Consider the following 22,067-nt stretch of genomic DNA (forward strand, 5'->3'; position numbering starts at 1 on the left):
TGGAATTTATTAAAAAAGGGGGTGACTGTATTGTTGACTGGTTGGTAAGGTTATTTAATGTATGTATGACTCATGGCGAGGTGCCTGAGGATTGGCGGAATGCGTGCATAGTGCCATTGTACAAAGGCAAAGGGGATAAGAGTGAGTGCTCAAATTACAGAGGTATAAGTTTGTTGAGTATTCCTGGTAAATTATATGGGAGGGTATTGATTGAGAGGGTGAAGGCATGTACAGAGCATCAGATTGGGGAAGAGCAGTGTGGTTTCAGAAGTGGTAGAGGATGTGTGGATCAGGTGTTTGCTTTGAAGAATGTATGTGAGAAATACTTAGAAAAGCAAATGGATTTGTATGTAGCATTTATGGATCTGGAGAAGGCATATGATAGAGTTGATAGAGATGCTCTGTGGAAGGTATTAAGAATATATGGTGTGGGAGGCAAGTTGTTAGAAGCAGTGAAAAGTTTTTATCGAGGATGTAAGGCATGTGTACGTGTAGGAAGAGAGGAAAGTGATTGGTTCTCAGTGAATGTAGGTTTGCGGCAGGGGTGTGTGATGTCTCCATGGTTGTTTAATTTGTTTATGGATGGGGTTGTTAGGGAGGTAAATGCAAGAGTCTTGGAAAGAGGGGCAAGTATGAAGTCTGTTGGGGATGAGAGAGCTTGGGAAGTGAGTCAGTTGTTGTTCGCTGATGATACAGCGCTGGTGGCGGATTCATGTGAGAAACTGCAGAAGCTGGTGACGGAGTTTGGTAAAGTGTGTGGAAGAAGAAAGTTAAGAGTAAATGTGAATAAGAGCAAGGTTATTAGGTACAGTAGGGTTGAGGGTCAAGTCAATTGGGAGGTGAGTTTGAATGGAGAAAAACTGGAGGAAGTGAAGTGTTTTAGATATCTGGGAGTGGATCTGTCAGCGGATGGAACCATGGAAGCGGAAGTGGATCATAGGGTGGGGGAGGGGGCAAAAATTTTGGGAGCCTTGAAAAATGTGTGGAAGTCGAGAACATTATCCCGGAAAGCAAAAATGGGTATGTTTGAAGGAATAGTAGTTCCAACAATGTTGTATGGTTGCGAGACGTGGGCTATGGATAGAGTTGTGCGCAGGAGGATGGATGTGCTGGAAATGAGATGTCTGAGGACAATGTGTGGTGTGAGGTGGTTTGATCGAGTAAGTAACGTAAGGGTAAGAGAGATGTGTGGAAATAAAAAGAGCGTGGTTGAGAGAGCAGAAGAGGGTGTTTTGAAATGGTTTGGGCACATGGAGAGAATGAGTGAGGAAAGATTGACCAAGAGGATATATGTGTCAGAGGTGGAGGGAACGAGGAGAAGAGGGAGACCAAATTGGAGGTGGAAAGATGGAGTGAAAAGGATTTTGTGTGATCGGGGCCTGAACATGCAGGAGGGTGAAAGGAGGGCAAGGAATAGAGTGAATTGGAGCGATGTGGTATACAGGGGTTGACGTGTTGTCAGTGGATTGAATCAAGGCATGTGAAGCGTCCGGGGTAAACCAAGGAAAGCTGTGTAGGTATGTATATTTGCGTGTGTGGACGTGTGTATGTACATGTGTATGGGGGGGGCTGGGCCATTTCTTTCGTCTGTTTCCTTGCGCTACCTCGCAAACGCGGGAGACAGCGACAAAGTATAAAAAAAAAAAAAAAAAGAACCCTCTAGAATCTTTACCCTTCCCTTGCACAATAAGCCTGAAGAAACTACTGCCCATCTGAATCTTGGATGAAAGATGAGAGTGGCTTGGGAGCTCCTGTCTGCTACTGCTACTCCCTTCTGTGTATATGTTACATATTAAGTGAATGAACTGTATATTACAGTCATTGTTTTAAGTTTTCATTATCATTCTCTTACTGGTACAGTAATCAAACAAGGTTTAAAGGTTTATAGTTTTAATCTTAAGAAGATACTAATGAATCATTAAAATCATACACATTATCATACTATATAAATAAGGACCATATGTTATCAGCACTAACAGGCCTTGCTTCTCATGAGTTACTGAAATACCCACATACCATTCTTTTCTAACACATGTTTACCTTGTTTTCTTCAGCATCCTCACATGTTCAGTATTAAAAGAATCTGAAGACAAAGTGGATCCAGATCACTGCAAATTTTAGCTCAGTATAAAACTGTTTTTTTGAGTGTAACCAAAACGTTGTATGGGAGTCATGATTGAAAAGGTGGTGAAAGGCACTGAGCATCAGATTGGGATGAAACAATATGGTTTCTGGAGTAATGGAGGATATTTGGATCAGGTCTTTACATAGAGGAATACATTTGATTAGGATGGAACAATGTGGTTTCAGGAGTGATGGAAAATGTTTGGATCAGGTCTTTGCATAGAAGAATATGAGCAAGAATTACTTAACAAAAACAGAAGGATCTGTATGTGGCAATTATGGATCTGGAGAAAGCATATGACAGGGTCGACTGATGCTTTGTGGAAAGTGTTATGAATATATGGAGTGGGAGGTTAGCTATAAGAAGCAAGTTAATGTGAAGGTGGGTCTATGGCAGGGGTGTGTGATGTCATCAAGGTTGTTAATTTGTTTATAGAAAGGATGGTGAGGAGGTAAATGCAAGGATCCTGGAGAGAGGGGGACCTGGGAAATGAATCAGCTGTTGTTTCCTGATGACAATGCACTGGTGGCAGATTCGAGTGAGAAAATGCAAAAGTTGGTGTCTGAGTGGGAGAGTGTGTGAAAGGAGGAATTTGAGAGTAAATGTGAATAAAAGCAAGGTTCTTTGGTTTAACAGTGAAGAGTGACATGTTAGTTGAAGTGTGAGTTTGACTGGATGGAGTGAGGCATTTTAGATACCTGGGAGTAGTCATGGCAGCAAATGCAACCATGGAAGCAGTGAGTCGTAGGATGAGTGAGGGGGTGAAGGTTCTGGAACACTGAGGAATGTGTGTGGAAGGAGAGGTCACTATCTGGAAGGGCAAACATGAGTACGTTTAAAGGTGTAGTAGTTTTAGCAATGTTGTACAAATGCAAGGCATGGGCTACACATGAGAATGTACAGAAGACGATGCATGTGATGGAAATCAAATGTATGAGGATAATATGTGGAGTGAGAAGGGGAGATGGAGAAAGTAATGAAATGGTGAGATGTGAGAAAGGTTGACTGAGAAAGTAACAATATGGTGAGAGAGAGGTGTGTCAATGTGAAGAGTATGGTAGAAAGAGATGAAGATGGTTTAAAAATATGAAGAGAGATCGACGAGATGATATATGTGTCAAAATTGGAAGGGATAAGGAGAAAGGGGAGACCAAACTGGAGATTGAATGATGGAGGAAAAGATTTTGAGAGTTCAGAGCCTGAACATGTAAGAGGATAAAAAGCATACACAGGAGAGAGTGACTTGGAACACTGTAGTAAACAGGGGCAATGTGCAATCAATGGACTGAACCTAGGTATAAGAAGCATCTGGAAAGATCTGTGGGGTCTCATTGTAGACAGGGGAGCATGGTTTCAGTGTATTAAACACGACAGCTAAAGAATGGATTTAAGCAAATGAGGCCTTTCTACATCTGTTCTTGGTGCTACCTCACAACTGGAAAATGGCAAACAGGTATGAAGACAAAATAAAAGAAAGTTGAGCAGTAAAAGCAGATGGCTCATCAATAAACTTGGTTCTTGTAAAGTCCGAATATATGAATCATGAGAAAAAATGTGTTTGAAGAAACATGGGTTCCAAGCATATGGTAAGTGTCATGACAATTCTCAAAGGAACAATCAAATTGAATCTGCTATATAACACAGAAAAAAGGAGAAAATGCCAAAACTCTTCATAAAACCACTGTACCTGGAATAGTGTTAACACCTGCTGCCATTGCAAGTCTCTTTGATTCTAGCTTATCACCCATTCCAGTGATAGCATCAGCATTTGGACCAATGAAGGAAATGCCTGAAGTCTCCAACTTCTGTACAAATTCTGCATTTTCACTGAGGAAACCATAGCCTGGATGAACAGCCTAAGGAAAGAAAGTTATCAAAAGCATATCAGTATTAGCAAGCTCATACAATGCTGCTTCATATCAACAGTAAACATCCTCTATGAGTGGATGTTCATCTACCACAAGAAAATAGAATGACAAAATTCCACAGCATTTGGCATAATTTTAGAATAATATATCATCTTGAAAAAAAAATCCCAAAATTTTCTAAATGGAATGTGCTTGGGAGTGATGTAATCTCCCTGATTACCATGCTTCAATGATTGGTGTCAAATGTTGTACTAACAAGACACTCATCTCTGTGTCATACCAGTGTAACTAGAAACAGGTGTTTTACATTTCAGAGAGCATCCACTGGTTACAGTACAACAGGAACTTCAAAAAAAACTCAATAATCTATAAATGACAATGGTAATCTCAACTGAAAGACACATCAGTAGCCTCTACAACTGGACTAAGAGCACTACCATGAATCCATCATTTTAAGAGTAAACAATCGACCCTGTACGATTCACAGTTCAGAGGAAACATATGAGAAGAGTCAGGAAAGCTGGATGTACTACTCTATTTCTAAACAAAGAAAAAAGAAAATAATCGAGAAATCTGTTTACTGTCCTTCAGTATGCTATCCATTGAATCTTAAGAAATAAAAATCATCCACACAAAACACCTTACTTCTCAAAATGGAACAAAAAAGAAAATGCCTGCATTGCAGCCTAGTTATTGGGAGTGGAATAAGAAAGGACAGAAATATTACTCAAGAAGTATCAAAAACAGCTGTATTAAATTCCATGCCCAAAAGTTAAAATTTCATGTCATATCATGTTGAATTCCAAATTAAACTTTTATCAGGGTCATAATTCATGCAAAATCCAAACTAGAATTAAAAGTCTCATATCTAAATTTTCATATGCTGGCAAACAAATGAAGAAAGTACCATGATCAAAGGTGAAATCTTGTAGAAAGTACCATGATTAAAGGTGATATCTTCAAGTTAGGAGCCATCTTTGCTCTCCATCAAACCTTCTTACAAGGGACATAAATAAAATCAAAACTAGGGTTGTGGGACTTGTAAATTCAGTTTTTTAGCTGCCAGGAAATATTCTTATGAAGTACACACTTTGATGCACTTGACCAGACTGTTGCTGTCATATCATATGCACCTTCACTAAACCAAGATGTGACTCCTGATCACAGGTGACAGATGGATGATAGATAAACAATGGCTATGATGGACAGAAATTCCCAGATGTTTGCCATGCTATGCTGGTGAATCAATGATAGAAAGAGGAATCTATTTTCTCTATATCAAGAACCAATACCTGACCTGCTAATGATACAGCTCCAATGCAAAAGAATTATTGCTTTGCAAACCTTAACGAGTCTTTCTGTTAGTAGCTCCCATGGGTTCATCTTCACTAGTCTCTAGATCATCAAAGGCAATATTTGTCTCAACTTGTATGATTGTAATATTTTTATCTAAAATCCTCGTATGAAAATTACTGATCCTCCTAAAATCTGTCTAATTTACTTTTAAAAGTATCAGTGCCTGGTGCTCTAACTATATGTTCTATCAAACTGCTCCATGTTTTGGTTATTTTCAGCAGGTATAAATCTTGCTGAGGTAAAGGTTTCAAACTGTTCCCCAGTGCTATATTGCTGAGCTATCTTTTAACAGGGAAAGAGCAAGTATGGCAACGCAAGATCATAGTGTGTAAAAAAAAAGTCTTCTTGAAATGATAGACTGATATGGAAAAGTAAGAGAAAATACTGAGAGTATACCATTGTGCTGGCCTGGTCCTGCTCAATGAGCACAATGCAAAGAAATTATCTCTCCTTCTCTTGAACCTGGCTTCACACTCAACTCTTTTTTCATACACAAACACATAAGTGGTGAATAACATGGATATAATACACTGGAAGCTTATCTGATTAACATTCAGTTAATCACTAGATGGTCAGATATCCATCACTAACTGTGACTTTGTATGTACATTCAACTGCCTGCCCTTACTCGCCACCTTATTACCTTTCTTATAAGGCCCTCCACCCACAACATGCATCAGGATCACAGCTGGCCACCCATGCTGCCCTCATTTGTTTATCAATCCACATGGTTACTTATGTCACTCACACTCCACAATGAGGTCTAAGAGCCATTACACACCAGTACTAATCTGAACTCATTTTCAGCCATTCCCATAGTGACCAACCACAATGACCTGATGATTAACAGCCTTCTGCTAAAGAGCTGTAGCCCCTTAACAGTTTGAACAAGGAAAAAATATTTGAGATCTTTGGCATAGAAAAACCTGAAATCTTATATGCAGTGCACAAGATAAAGTGAACTGGCAATATATTACAATCAACTGCAGCATGTGTTCTATGGGAGCATACAAGATTAAGTGCACTGGGAATATGTTACACTCAACTACAGCATGTATTCTATGGGAGCATACTAATACTCAAATCTAAATAAGAATCAGAGGATGGGAATACAAACATATCCCCATTAAAATAGTAAGGAAGTGAAGGGTTTTAAACCCATGCAATCCATGTGGTTTCCAATCATTCACAGGACTAAATGACAGAGGAAGGAAAAACTATGGCAGGGATTATTCTCAGCATTTCAGGAGTGTGTCTCGACCTAACATTAACCTATTAACTGCACAAATGAATTTGCAGTTGCCTTACCATGCGCAAAAAATTAATGTTCTTCAATTTTTCTATTTATCTTCAAAGAAAAGTTAATCTGCATGCTGAGCAAAAGAAAAATGAATGGAAGATTGGCACTTACATTTTAGTGGCACTGATGATATTGTAAATTTGCTTACACTGCTGAACTCCCATGTGCATGCCAAGTACATGAAAACAAGGCATTCTACCTGATATGACGTTCAGATGCCCACCCAATTATATGAAAAGAGGGAAAAGTGACACACACACACACACACACAAAAAAAAAAAAAAAAAAAAAAAATATATATATATATCATCAAACTGCACTGAGGCCAAACCATGGCACAAAAATTTACACTGTTAATGGACAAGATAAGTAGAGAATTATGCATCATCAACTGATGACCATAGCAGTTTACAAATGGAAAAGTTATAAGAAGATGGAAGAGCAAAAGAAGGGGAGATGGTTCAGGGAGTAGTAGTACCAGCTTCCTCCACAACCTTTTCCTTTTCAAAATACCTGCCTCTTTTTCTATTCACAGCACCAACATTTGCAGTCTTTCTGGTAACCTCTCTTCTGTTGAACACCATCTGTCTAGTACTCTCTTAATATCTTACCTCTCTCAGAGACCCAAATGTCTAATGAAGTTTTCACAAGCCCCTTTCTCATATCCAACTATAATCTGCAAACACAATTCTGGTTCAAGGATGATGTTCATGCTTATTGCAACATCAACACACTAGTGGCACACCTCAAAGACCTTGAGTCTCCAAACTTTGAAGTTTTCTGCCTCAAGGTCTGTCTATCAACTATCACTGTTTTCCTTTGTTTTGCCTACTGCTGTCCTAATTCTACAAATGTTATAGCTTTCTTTGACTATCTAAACTCTTACTAACAGGCTGTGGTAACCTCTTACATGCAAGTTGAGATCCTCTACCAAGGGACTTTAATGTCCTCCACTATGAATGGTGGACTGAAGCCTTCATGTTCTCCACTCTCAAGTATCAAGAGCAAATCATCACCTATCCCACACATAGTCCTGACTGTTGTGACCAATCTCCTGTTCTTCTGGATCTGTTTTTCACCTCTAATCCTTCGCATTAGCTACACAGTCTTGCCCCAAGTGGTTCATCTCACTGCACTCTCATAAACGTATCTATTTTAATGACATCTCCAGCAACCCCTTTTAAAGGTAAATATTGGCATCTCAATATCTTAATAAAGCTAACTGGAATAACTTGTGAAAATTCTTTTCTTATTTTCTTTTCTTTTTACTTCACTTGGGTAAATTACTGTCTCTTATGTGGTGATACTCCTGTCTCTGTCAGATAAATAGCAGAGGTTACTGTTGCAGAATGGAAGCCTCTATCCCCTCTTCTTCCAATCCATGTTCCTGTTCTTAGGTCGGAATATTCAGGCAAGAGATCAAGCATATCAGGTTTGTAGAGCTCTTCTTCCTCTGATTCTCATTCAGCATTAATCACAACCCATAATCACTGCAAGTACATTAACCATGAGGCAAAGAGTTCTATTCAAAGGAAGTGCAATAACCTCTCCTCTTCATACACTGGTAGATCTTTCGGATCTTTAGCTAATGGCATCACAAACAATTTCTGTTGCTCTACCTTTCCTTCACTTTTTCCATTATGATGGTACTATAAGTGTCTTTCCCGTAAACAAAGCAACTCTCTTTGGTCCTTGCTTCTCCGCAAACTCCACCCTGGGTGACTCTAACATTCCTTCTTCCCATGATGTTCCTCTTACTAGTCGTATGTCTCTACCATTAACTCCTTTTGAAGTGTCTGAAAAGCACTTCTCTCCTCTCTCTGGATATAAGCAAGGAACATGGACCTAATGGCCTCCATTCCTGAGTACAGAGAGAGTGTACCTCTAAACGTGCACCTGCGTTAGCTTATCTGTTCTATTTAAAAGCAAGAACGTTCCCTTCTTGGAAACATGCACTGGTGCATCCCATCCCTAAGAATGGTGACCATTCTAACCCACTATTGTCCTGTTGCTTTAATATCTACTGTTTCCAAAGTCTTTGAATTCCTCCTCAACTCCAATAACCTTAGACATCTTAAATTTCACAGCCTTCTCTCTGATCATTAGTATGGCTTCCATAAGGTGAGATCCACTGGTGATATTCTTTCCTATCTAACTTATGTATAGTCATCATCCCAGAAAGATTTTGGGGAATCCTATGTTGTTGCCCTTGATATAGTCAAAGCTTTTGACAGGGTATGGTACTGGGGTCTCATCTCTAAGCTCGACTCTCTTGGCTTCCCTCCCTCACTGTTCCTTTCCTCTCTGGCCGACATACCACTGTGGGTGGTGATGGATCAACACTCCCCCTTCCTCCATCAACAGCAGTGTCGCTCAAGGGCCTACCCTTTCTCCTAAACTTTTTCCTCCTTTATATCAACAACTTCCTTTCTTCTACAAGTAACCAAATGCCCTCATATGCTGTCAACATTGCATTCCTCTAAATTTGCTGCTTCTCCTCTCACTCAATCTGCAACTCATCTCGACACAACTTCCTCAATAAACTACAGAAGACAGGTACTTCATTGGGTAAATGAAATCAGGTTAAGTTTAACAAGACCCAGTTTCTACCCATCTCTACTGTAATTACAAATCTGTGATTCCACCTTTTGACTCAATGAATACACATGGTATTACTGTAACATCTGCACTATCTTGGAAACTCCATATCACAGAAATAGCTAAGTCTGGCTCTTAGAAACTGGGAGTCCAGTTTAAATGTCAAAATTGATACTCTTCCAAAAATTTGCTCCATTTTACAAAGAACTGATCAGTCATTGCATAAGATGCTACTTTCACATCTGGGGTGCATCTAGCTCCGATCCTTACTTGCCAGAAATGAGTCTAAAGTATTTTGACTTTTCAACTTTCACAGGCTTACTTTAAGACAACCCACTTGCCCTACACTGCAACTCTGGTTCACTTTCACTCTTCTACAGGTATTACTTTGGTTTTTGCTCCCAAAAGTTAGCTTCTTGTGTGCCCCCAACACTAGCTAGAGCTGCTAAACCATGCAATACTCAGCAAGCTCCTGTGGCTGTTGGCAACTCAAGCAAGGGCCATTTTGATAACTGCTTCTTTCCTACCGTACTTTCTAAAAGGCAGTTCTTCTACTTCCTACAAAATTGATGAATACTTTTCCTTGTCATTCTTTTTCCCTTTCTATATATTTCAATTACTGCCCAGCTTTGATGTGGACTAGTATCCGTGACTGGAGTCTACAACATAAAAGAAAATAAATCCACAGCTTTACTGTCTAAGAAAAGACAGTGGTATCATAATAGTCAATCCTCATGTAGCTCATCTTAATCATGAAATTATGGAAAGCTGCAGCCAAACACATGCCACAGGTCCAGGTCTTAAGACAGACAGTTTATGACAGCAGTGGCTGAATTAATACCTGCAAAACAGTGAGAGGGATGCAATATCTTGGCTAAAGGAAAGAGACAGCTGTAGGGGTTATAAAAGTTACGTTGATGAGACAGAAGGCTTCTGATTCCATTCTGGCAAGGAGCTATGTTCATATGCAACAGTACTTCATGCTGGGCAGAAGGCTTCTGATTCCATTCTGGCAAAGAGCTAGGTATGTGCTTAAGCAATAGTACTCCATGCTGGGATAAATGATACCCACACAGACATGGAATTAAAGATCACAAGAAGAATATCAGCAACACTTAAATGCCCTATCAATTAATCAATATGTAATATTTGTAATCTCATCAAGCCAGTGTTACCAGACTCCAACTGCTCAAGGTTACTAAATGAGAAAAGTCACCTTTAGTGAGGTTATATCATTGGAAAAACAATCTCATCAAAAAGAGCCTCACCCAAAAGCTGTCAACATTTCCCTGCTACTGGAAGAAGCACAGGCTTGAGCTGCAGGAGCTTCTGGAAAGGTTCTGGGTAACATAAGGACTTTTCACAGAAACTTGTCCTCGGGTATCTATATCCCATCAAACCAGATCAAAATTCATCATAATTCAGCAAACTTACATATCAATAGTTTGTATATGAAACTATGATTTTTGCAAGGACTTGCAATTTCACTCCATTCTCAAAAAATGAGCAGAAAGTTGAAAGAATATGTGGGGTAATGCTGAAGTGAAAAAGGCAATGCTAGATGTTAGAAAGAGGGAAAGGCAATAGGATGTGGTGTTACAGATTGGTTGAAGTGAAACACCTTAAACAGTTTGGTCGGGTGGATATAACACAAGACAACACAACAGGCTGGTAAGTAAAACATATATAAGAGCAGGGAAAAAGAAAATAAAAGTGAGGGGAAAGACAGCTGGTATCCTGTGAAGGGAAAAAGATATATATTGAGGAGCAAACCCAAAAAGTTGTGTGGGGGATGGAGAATGTTAGGGAGGTATGTTTAATCAAAGTAGCATGGATAATTTTCTCCTAAGGCCATAATCCCTGGGGTGTGGTTCTCAGAAGACACAAGAAGAGATATAGATAAAGATTTCACAGGAATCTGATGTGATTAAGAAAACGTGGCAACCAAAGGGTACATTTTACATATTCTTATGAATGTACACTCAGCAAAATATGTGTTTTTCCTGTTTCGTCTCAATGTTTATGAAACAAGTTGACAATCATGACATGAATATCTCTGGTACAATCACAATAGTGAGTAGGCCTGGCGGTACAAGACAGTGTGGCGCTAAACTACATACAGTGACAGACTTACATAATATTAGATTTTAGAGTGTTATACATGTAAAGCTTAGACTTAATTCAAGCGTAGAAGTTTAGAAGATGAATACATTTCCAAAAAATCTGTGAGGATGCTACACATCACGTATAACAATCACACAAGGTTTTTTTATTTACACTGTTTGTTGTCAGACTTTACAGTAAGAACATCTGGAAAATATTTCTGTAAGCTACTGTACATGCTTACATGTAAATCAGTCCTATCCTTAGCCTGGGATCATTAAAACTGAAAATATCACCAAATTCAGATAAAAAATCTAGAATGATGAGGCAAAGCACACTTGATCGGAAACATATGTATGAGAGGCAGTTATAGATGTAGTACATAAGTAGGCATAATTCAACTTCATCCTTAAATCTTAGCTAAAGATCTATGGGGTAAGATCACCTAACCAACTATGACCCTATTCCACATTGAGTTACAAATGATAGCATTAGAAAATCTAGTTCAGATCATACACGAGGTTATACACATCAAGGAATTTAGCTGCATTTTTGAACCTGAGTGCAAGATAAATCAAATGGGTGCTTTCATTATAACTGATCATCATCCTCAATTCAGCCAAGTAATTGTCTGGTAAATACAGTTTAGAAGTTTCATTACAAAGATTGATAAAAAAACAAGTAAATGAAGCTTTCTACCACTAATGATTCCCTTTTTCTGTTAAACTCACAATCATCTCTAACTAATAATGTCCCATACTTGTTAGCATCTCCAAGCAAGAATATAAAACATACCTGAGCTCCAGTCTGCTTGACAACTTCCATTATTCTATCCATGAGTAAGTAAGAATCTCGAGCCTGTGCTGTACCTACACATACTGCTTCATCTGCAAACTTCACATGAGGCTGTTGGGTAGGAAGAAGGGACCATTCAATTAAAGTTATATCATTCTATGTACTATAAATGCAGTGTAAGCACTTAAGAGAATATGAGCAATTATTTTTACTATAATATTATTAGCAGACTGACAAAGAGGATATATGTGTCAGAAGTGGAGGGAACGAGGAGAAGAGGGAGACCAAATTGGAGGTGGAAAGATGGAGTGAAAAAGATTCTGAGTGATTGGGGCCTGAACATGCAGGAGGGTGAAAGGCGTGCATGGAATAGAGTGAATTGGAACAATGTGGTATACCAGGGTCGACGTGCTGTCAATGGATTGAACCAGGGCATGTGAAGCATCTGGGGTAAACCATGGAAAGTTCTGTGGGGCCTGGATGTGGAAAGGGAGCTGTGGTTTTGGTGCATTATACATGACAGCTAGAGATTGAGTGTTAACGAATGTGGCATTTGTTGTCTTTTCCTAGCGCTACCTCACACACATGCAGGGGGAAGGGGCTATTTCATGTGTGGCGGGGTGGCAACGGGAATGAATAAGGGCAGACAGTATGAATTTTGTACAAGTGTATATATGGATATGTCTGTGTGTGTATATATATGTATATGTTGAGATGTATAGGTATGTATATGTGCGTGTGTGGACGTGTATGTATATACATGTGTATGTGGGTGGGTTGGGCCATTCTTTCGTCTGTTTCCTTGCGCTACCTTGCTAACGCGGGAGACAGTGACAAAGTATAATACAAATAAATATTATCAGCAGAATAGCTAACTCCTATACCTTTATTTATTTATTCATTACTGGATGTAATTAAAAAATCTTACATTAGGTAACTTAAAAATCACTTCATGTACTGAATACCTTAGCCTAGCAAACTTTACCTTTCTATAAGAAGTTATGATTCAAAATGTCAACATACAGTTAACTTGCAATGAAATATGAGTTTTTCCAAAACTGAGTTAACATGACCAGCTGAGTGCCACAGGGTTTGATTCTAGGACTAACACTCTTCTTGATCTACATTTATGACTTGCCAGAAGGTGTAGAATCCTACCAGAATATGTTTGCAGATAATAAAGGTGTCATGAGGGAAGTGAAATAAGAATTGAATTGCATCAGCTTACAAGGGAACCTACAGAAACTCCAAAGGTGGTGTGAAACATGGGTGATGAAATTCAACCTAAGCAAATGTAAAGTAATGAGGATGGGACAAAGCAAAAGATAGCCTCAATATCATTATTACCGTGCAAGAAGCAAGCTTCAAAAATTTGTGAGAGAGACTTGGGAGTAAATGTTATTCCCAAACTATTTCCAGAGTATTGTATTAGGAGAACAGCATTGGAGACAAACAGTCTGCAGGCGAATATCAAATCAGCTTTCAAGTATGTGGATGAAGGAATAAACAGCAAGCTATTCATGTCCTACAGAATCCTAAAGAAAGACAAGACAAAACTGCAACATTTTGATACTAAATAAAAATACTGTAAGTTTCCTTCTTTACTTTTTTTATGTAATGGTAAAAGGAAGGCACCCAAATATCTTTCCTATTGTATTTGATAACTAAAGTTTTGTACCATTTCACAGAAAACTAGCACTGAGGTCTTTGTGGGCTAGCACAGGCCTTGGCTACTGTAACAAAAGTAATACAAATGGTGGTAGTTGTTCTGTGAATAAAGTTCTTTGTTTTTCCATTCTTTATTGTGCTGGAAATGAGATGTCTGAGGACAATTTGTGGTGTGAGGTGTTTTGATCGAGTAAGTAATAATAGGGTAAGAGAGATGTGTGGAAATAAAAAGAGTGTGGTTGAGAGAGCAGAAAAGGGTGTTTTGAAATGGTTTGGTCACATGGAGAGAATGAGTGAGGAAAGATTGACAAAGAGGATATATGTGTCAGAGGTGGAGGGAGCAAGGAGAAGTGGGAGACCAAATTGGAGGTGGAAAGATGGAGTGAAAAAGATTTTGAGTGATCGGGGCCTGAACATGCAGGAGGGTGAAAGGTGTGCAAGGAATAGAGTGAATTGGAACGATGTGGTATACCGGGGTTGACGTGCTGTCAATTGATTGAACCAGGGCATATGAAGCGTCTGGGGTAAACCATGGAAAGTTCTGTGGGGCCTGGATGTAGAGAAGGAGCTGTGGTTTCGGTTTATTATACATGACAGCTAGAGACTGAGTGTGAACAAATGTGGCCTTTGTTGTTTTTTCTTAGCGCTACCTCATGCACATGTGGGGGGAGGGAGTTGTTATTTCATGTGTGGCGGGGTGGCAATGGAAATGAATAAAGGCAAACAGTATGAATTATGTACGTGTATATATGTATATGTCTGTGTGTGTGTATATACGTATACGTTAAGATGTATAGGTATGTATATTTGTGTGTGTGGACGTGTATGTATATACATGTGTATGTGGGTGGGTTGGGCCATTCTTTCGTCTGTTTCCTTGCGCTACCTCACTAACGCGGGAGACAGCGACAAAGTAAAATAAAATAAAATAAAATAAATCTACTAGACAACTCTAATTTTTTTGTGTCTCTAGCTTGCCATGCATTCCAACCTCTTGAAAATATTGTTCATGAGAGTCAATGCCCTAATTTTAGCCTAAAAAGTTCATCTTAAAAACTTGATGGTTATATATACAGCAGGGAGCTATAAAAATCAATCCACACATAATTTCCTGCCACAATTGGAATTCTGCATACATTGATGGCTCTGTTAGCAGGCCAATGATGAGAAACCAAATAAGATGAGCGAGTCACTGATGCTGTCCCATGGCCTAAGTAACTGGCTAGAGACCATGGTTCATGGCTGCATGTCTTTTCTAGGGACTTACAAAGTCTGTGAAACCAACCTCCAACCCATAGCAACCAGTGCCATTCTGCAGTCACACTCATGCCACCCCTTTTGACATTTTTTTGTATATGTGAATTATGTGAAAAAAAAAGTTATGAAACAAAAGTACCGTGCATACACAGGAAAACCAGTCTGGTAGATGAAATGTTTTTCTAAACTAGTAATGGTGAAGCCTTAATCATTAAGGAAAAAAAGTAGTTTAATAGTTTTTTTGCATCTTTTCATTAAACAAAACAAAAATATATGGTTTTTCTATTTTTGAATAATGGAGGGAGGCCCAAAAAAATCAAATGTATGCCTAAAGTGTTTAGGAATAGTTCTTGACATCGCAAGGAATTACCTCAAATTTTTTATTCAACTGGACGGCCCTATCCCCAACATAAAATAATAAAATGATCAAAATATGGAACTTGCAAATTATGATGGGCCAATGAGTCAAACTGCCCAGACAAGAATGGGGGGATTTTCATCCAACAGTAGCTTGCAACACTCTGGCTCTGTGAAAAAACTAAAGTGTTGAAATATAAACACTCTTCTTCTCACAGGCCTGAATTCCCAGAATTCAGGCCTGTGAGAAGAAGAGTTACTTGTTTATCAAATGACAACTGAGGTCAATAGGTCAGAATCTAGCTGGTGAGGAGGCCCTGATTGGTTGATATCCATCTCTGGCACAACTCAGGGTTTGAATCGGTATCATCCACCATATACTACAGCAATACTGTTCTAGGTCCTTCATTTAATATTCTGGGATGGTTACCTTTCCCTGACCTAGAAAAATTGAGGATTTTCAAGTTTAACCAAAAGTGTTTTTCCTATAATTTGAAAGATATTCATGTAGAAATAAAAACCATAGAGAAGCAAATTCATGCTACTAAAAAATTAGGTAGACACATTAGGTGGAGGTAGTTGGTAGGAACATTAGGAAAGAGCCTCTGAAAACACTGCACTAGAGTTGTCCTGTATCAGTGGCCTGTTAATGGTGAGGCACTAAAGGCTTGGAAGTAGTACTGAAATTCAACAGTTATGGAGACTTTTGCTATGGCCAACCCCTTGAGGGAGTTCCCAAAAGGACCGAGCATCAACGATACAGATAGAACCAAATGAAATTATGCAGAAGTTTAGGTTGTATTATGAACACAGAGTCCAAAAGACAGCCTCTTAAGATCTGAAACTTATGCATGAAGCAAGGAATAATTACTTACTTCCTACATGTTTAATGGGAAAATGTGTAAGCTTGAGTTGGGAGGTCACTTGTTTAGTGCTTATTAGCTTATTCCCGTGTACAATATGTGTTTTGTCACTGTTCAATTTGTTTGTGGTGATGGTGGAGGAGGGGGGGATCTGTGAGTAGGAGTAATTAAAGTGTGAGGCAGGGGTAAGCTTTTTATTTCTACTTGGAGGCTGGTGGTTAGTTATAAAGAGTGGTTTGGGAGGGAGGGGCCTAGCACTGTTACATAGAATTGGGTGCCAAGGACGATCACCCATGTTTATCATCTATTTATCTTTTCTATGCCTGTACTTCATGTAAAACACTCCTAAATTTACTCCCAGCACTGTCACATACAATTGGGTGCCAAGGACAATCACCTATGTTTATCATCTATTTATCTTTTCTATGCCTGTACTTCATGTATAACACTCCTAAATTTACTCCTAAGTTTTTCTTTATTGTAGAAGGAGCTATCTTCCCTAAAATCTATATGATTCATAATATTTTTTTCTTCAGAGCAAATGGAACTTTATGTAAAATATTTGGTAATCTTTAGTCGGCTTCAATTTATAAATGTACCCATGTTGCAGTCGGGGTTCACCAGCTTGGTATACCAGGAAATAGTAGTCTCGAACTCAAATGTGTACAATCTTTAATATATTCCATAAATCTCCTCTAATTAGAATTTCCATCCCTTTGCTTTCACCCCCACATTACCTCCATATTTGATCCTAAAACATTCCCAAACCATTCCTTCCCCTTCCTCTTGAGCTTAATTTCACTCAAAGCCAGAACATCCAAACTCCTCTCTATGAGCTTAATATCTATCTCCTTATTTAGCCCAAATCCATGGCCATTCAGACACTCCACCCAAAGCCTACAATGAGGATTAGCACTGCTCACATGACTCTTCTGTTCACATTTATAGAAAACGGCTGGAATGGGTTACTCAGAATCAGGAAATGCCATATGTCTGGATACCTCTATCGTACACTATCATTGCCACTTAAAGCTTGAGAACTTACCTGCTATTTAATACTGCCACTTGAGCTTCAATTCCATTTCATTACTAAAAATACAAACAAGATCTCTAAAATCTAGTATCTATCTCTTTCATTGTCCTTTCTGAAATATAACCAACTTGCAAATGTTTGCATTCACTTTTCTTTTCACATAATCTCTACCAGGCATGCAAAACTACATAAGAATACATCCATACTGGACATACAGCAATGAACTTACTGCATTAGAATCGACATCAGAATGAATGGCAACAGTCTTGATTCCCATCTTTTTGGCTGTCTTAATCACTCGACATGCAATCTCTCCTCTATTTGCTATCAAAATCTTCTCAAAAGTTGGTTCACTTGAATCAATAGGGTCAACTGTGTAGATAGAGCAGAATCTTGCTCCTGGTATATAACCACATCTCTGTCCCTGAAATAAAAAGGATGACTTACAACACAACCCAAGATTTATACTTCTTAACACTAAAAGATATTAAAAAGAGCTAATTTGCTTATTATCTTCTACATCATTCAATATAACAGTCTATCTGGCTGACAAAAATAATCTCATCATTTCAGCTGGAGAGTTATCAGTGGATTGATTGGGTCAGAAGAAAGGAGGAGAGGTTCAATTAGAGTTGTTGATGGCATTTTGGTTAAAGATCCAGAAGATTTGTCAGTAGAAGAAAAATCAAAGCCAGCTCACTTTGTTTTCATGAAGATGTTCATGAACTTGCAAAGAATATCTTTACAGTGATTCCACGCTGAAATAAAAGAGGAGTGAATTTCAGGGAAGGGAAGAGTTTCATGGTCTGGTGTGCACCATCCCTGATGTGACAGACATCAGAGCTGCAAATTCGGGGAAGGGAGTGACTTTTTTCTTAATACAGGATGTCAGACCCAATCCCAATCAAGATAATCTTTGTTATACAGAACATTCGGCACAACACATGGCATCCCAAATTTCAACTGCTGCCCAATTAATTTTCGTATTGTAACACACATCAATTATGTTGAATAAAACTACAGACAGTTCAGAAACAGCAAATTCTAGGATGGGCTTTGTAAAGCTATCAAATGTTTTCACCATTAATCTCTATGAATTCTCTTATTAAATATTATAGTTCAAAAACAAATTCTTTTCCCAATAATATATTACAGGTTAGTGTAATTAAAAGTATACATAAGACAATGGTACTGATGTCATTTTTAACAAATTTCACTTAAAAGAAAAGGTTATATTACAGGATAGTGTAATTAAAAGTATATATAAGAAAATGGTACTGATGTCATTTTTAACAAATTTCACATAAAAGAAAAGGTTATGGTGCTGTGCTGAGTCCTTTAAAAAATCTCTAAAATGCTAAATGTGTCAATGGTAGAACTAAAAATAGTGAAAATCATTCAAGACAAAACACTTTGGAAATAAAATGCCATAAAGTGATATTTCAAAAGATAACTAAAACCAAATGAGTTCTCTACACAAGACTAGTTATTTCCACAAAATTCCAAATAAACACTGAGCATTAATTAAAGCAACAACTCCAAGAGCATACCTTGTGGCCACATTTTCCTCTAACAAACATTTTCTTAAATATATTTTTGTCTCTAGATCCCACCACAGATTTTCCTCTAACAAACATTTTCTTACATATATCTTTGTCTCTATATCCCACCACACAGGTAGCAAGAGAAACTACCAAACAATAGCCTCTCTCACTCACATCCACTCTATCTAACATGTATAATGTACTGAAACTAGAACCTCCCATCCACAGTCAAGCCCCACAAACCATTCCATGGTTTCCTCTCATTGCTTCATATGCCTTGGTTCAGCTCAGAGACTGTACTTCAGCCCCTTCTACTTCCGAAGTCTCGGAGGGTTAATGGTGGCAGTGTAGTGAGCCAGCAATGCAGTATTTGTTACATACTCCCTCTCAGGCCAATGTGGAAGTCTTTCTTTTTTCTCCTGCCTCATCTATAAGCAGGCTGATGGTATTTAACACCAATCCCACACACTCTTTTTCCCATACACAACACCTGACTACATAAAACATATCTTTATTTTCTTTTCCTTTATCTTTTCTTATCTTTTATCAAAAAATCTATGGCAGCACAATCAACTGATAATTCCCTGGTGCCATGGATCAAGGGGTAGCCACAGCTCTTAGACCTGGTTCTTGCTATTTTTCAATCTATTTCTGCACCATTTGCAGTTTTAATTCTAATCTTTGCACAGCCAGATTTCCAACTATAATATCTGACATCGTTGCTGCTCCAAGGGTGGTTTGTGCCTACTGTAGTACAAAAAAAACTATTATTTGGCTTGAGGATTTTAAATCTAACTCTACCATTTAGCTCAAAATATCCCTACTCTCTTTACTTTGTTTTTTGGTCTTGTTTACCCCCCCAGGTTCTTCTAACTATGTAACTCTTTGACTATTTGGCTTCTAGCCTCAAAGCTTTATTCTCTTCAAATCTATTCACTGAGATTCTCCATGCAGGAGATTTCAATTTGTTCCAAACAGATTGGTTAGGTTCTAATAGAGACAATTCTGGTAGGGCTGAGGTGTTTTCTTTTACTCTCCTTAATGATCTTGAATAATTGATTAGCTACCACACCTGAATTCCTAACTATCACAACCATTCTTCAAACACACTTGATTTCTTTTTAAATCTGATCCCTTCCACTATTCAAACCATTTTTGCCCCATTAGGGTCTTCTGACCATAATCTTATTTCTGTTATTTCCAATTCAGCACGTCCACTCTTTACCCTCCACAGAAATGCCATTAATAGAGCTCAATGGTCATCCCTGTGCAGTTTCTGTATCAACTTTCCCTGGGATGGGTACTGCTTCTCTGCTTTGGATGCCTCGTGTTGTGTAAATGTTCAGAATAGCAAAGATTACCTTAGATGGGATGAGGTCTAACATCCCCTCTTTTAAATTTCCCAACCCCCTTCCCATAACAGCTCTGATGTCTGTCACATCAGGCCATGAAACTTCCCTTCTCTGAAAACCACTCCTCTCTAATTTCAACCTGGAATCACTACAAAGATGTTCTTTGTAGTCAAGCACATCTTCATAAGAAGAGAGTGTGCTGACTTAAATTCTACTTACAAATTTTCTTGTCTGTAACCAGAAACACTTTCAACAACTCCTCTTTCCTCCTCTCTTCTGATGCGAGTAATCTACTGCTAACTCTCCAGTCAGTTGAAAAAGCTGCTCTTTTATTATAACTTTACTTTCCTCTAACTCAACTTTAGACAATTCAGACTGTAATTTTCAACCCCTGTCTCCTCCCACTGAACACTTGTCATCTATATTCTCCTCAAACAGAATCCTTCAAGTACTCTCCAAGGTTCAGGTGGACAAGACATATGCCTCAGATGGCATACTTCCTAAAGTTCTAAAGGAAAGTGCTTCTGATCAACTACCAATCCTTGCTCAAATATTATGCCCCTGTCTACAAACCGAGACTTTTCCCTCCACTTGGAAGCATGCTTCGGGGTAGCCCATACTAAAAAAGGAAACCACTAACCCTGCCAACTGTTGCCCTATCTACAGCACACGAATATAAATATTAATATTAAGTGTTAGGGTAGTGTCACACCTAATGAAGCACAAAGTAGGGTAACAAAGATGGTAGCAGAATTAAGAGAGCTAAGCTACAGGCAAAGGCTGGAGGATTTATATTTACCCATCTTGGAGGAGAGAAGAGTGAGGATTAACTTAATCACAACCTTTAAAGTTTAAAGAGCTTAATGTTGTGGACAATGGGATGTTCTTTGAGAGATAAAGGAATGGAGAAACCACAGAACAGAAGCTTCTAAATAAGGATGTAAAGAAATACTTTTATAGTTTAAGAATGGAGGATGAATGGAACAGACAGAATGAGGACAAGGTTATTGCAGAGAACATGCATAAATCTAAGAGGCTGTTTAATAGTAAAGCGTGTTCACGAGATGGGGCCCCATGAGGGTAAAAAATTCCTCCCCATACAGTATAAATAGGTAATCAATTATCAAATCTATGTAAAGAGGACAGCCTTTTTTATATCTTTAATAATGTTATATAAATAACTTTGATGTAGTTCTGCCTATATTAATGCTATTTGCTGAAGAACATCGTTTCTTAATTCCCTTCAGTTTTTTTTATTAAATGTAGATTTCCCTCCCTGTACTGTACAATTGGGTAAATACAGAAATCTATCTGAAACAACATTTGCATTCACATCTGGTACTCACAAGCCTCCTACAATAAACTTCCACTTTTGCATTCATACCCTGCATAAGTGTTTTTCCTCCAACCTTAAAATTCCTCATTTTGTTTTCATACTTGATTATCATTTCCTGCAAGGCAGTGCCAAAAAGTGAAGAAGAAACAGCACTCATTTTCCCACATGCACTTCCTAACTGTAATGCATAATGCACCGTAACCAAAGCCCCTGTATCTACAGCTGTGACCATAGACTTTTCTCTGGTCTTCTCTAACCACTTCATATGCCCTGGTTCAGATCACTGACAGCACCCCATGTGTATACATCTCTCCACTTTGCTCTATTCCATGCATACCTCATACCCTTCTGCATGTACAGGCTCAGAAAACTTTCATCCATCCTTCTCATTCATCTTCAGTCTTCCACTTCACCTAGTCCCCACCATTTTTGACACGTTCTTTTCGTCCGTCTCTGTTCTCCTATCCTTTCCATTTGTCCAAGACATATTGAGACAACTGGATTAACTCTTA

General features: G+C 38.5%; 1 protein-coding gene across 1 annotated transcript in view; it reads right to left on the reverse strand.

The window, feature by feature from the left end:
* LOC139767166 (propionyl-CoA carboxylase alpha chain, mitochondrial-like) overlaps positions 1–22,067 on the reverse strand; it is a 140,371-nt gene that overhangs the window by 116,536 nt on the left and 1,768 nt on the right. Inside the window, exons 2-4 of the mRNA XM_071696198.1 lie at positions 17,553–17,747; positions 12,146–12,256; positions 3,813–3,981 (exon numbers count right to left, since the gene is read on the reverse strand). Of these exons, the coding sequence (XP_071552299.1) occupies positions 3,813–3,981; positions 12,146–12,256; positions 17,553–17,747 (475 nt within the window). The remainder of the gene's footprint in view (positions 1–3,812; positions 3,982–12,145; positions 12,257–17,552; positions 17,748–22,067) is intronic.

This window comes from Panulirus ornatus, chromosome 4 (genome assembly GCF_036320965.1).
Source record: "Panulirus ornatus isolate Po-2019 chromosome 4, ASM3632096v1, whole genome shotgun sequence".
Taxonomy (NCBI): Eukaryota; Metazoa; Arthropoda; class Malacostraca; order Decapoda; family Palinuridae; genus Panulirus; species Panulirus ornatus.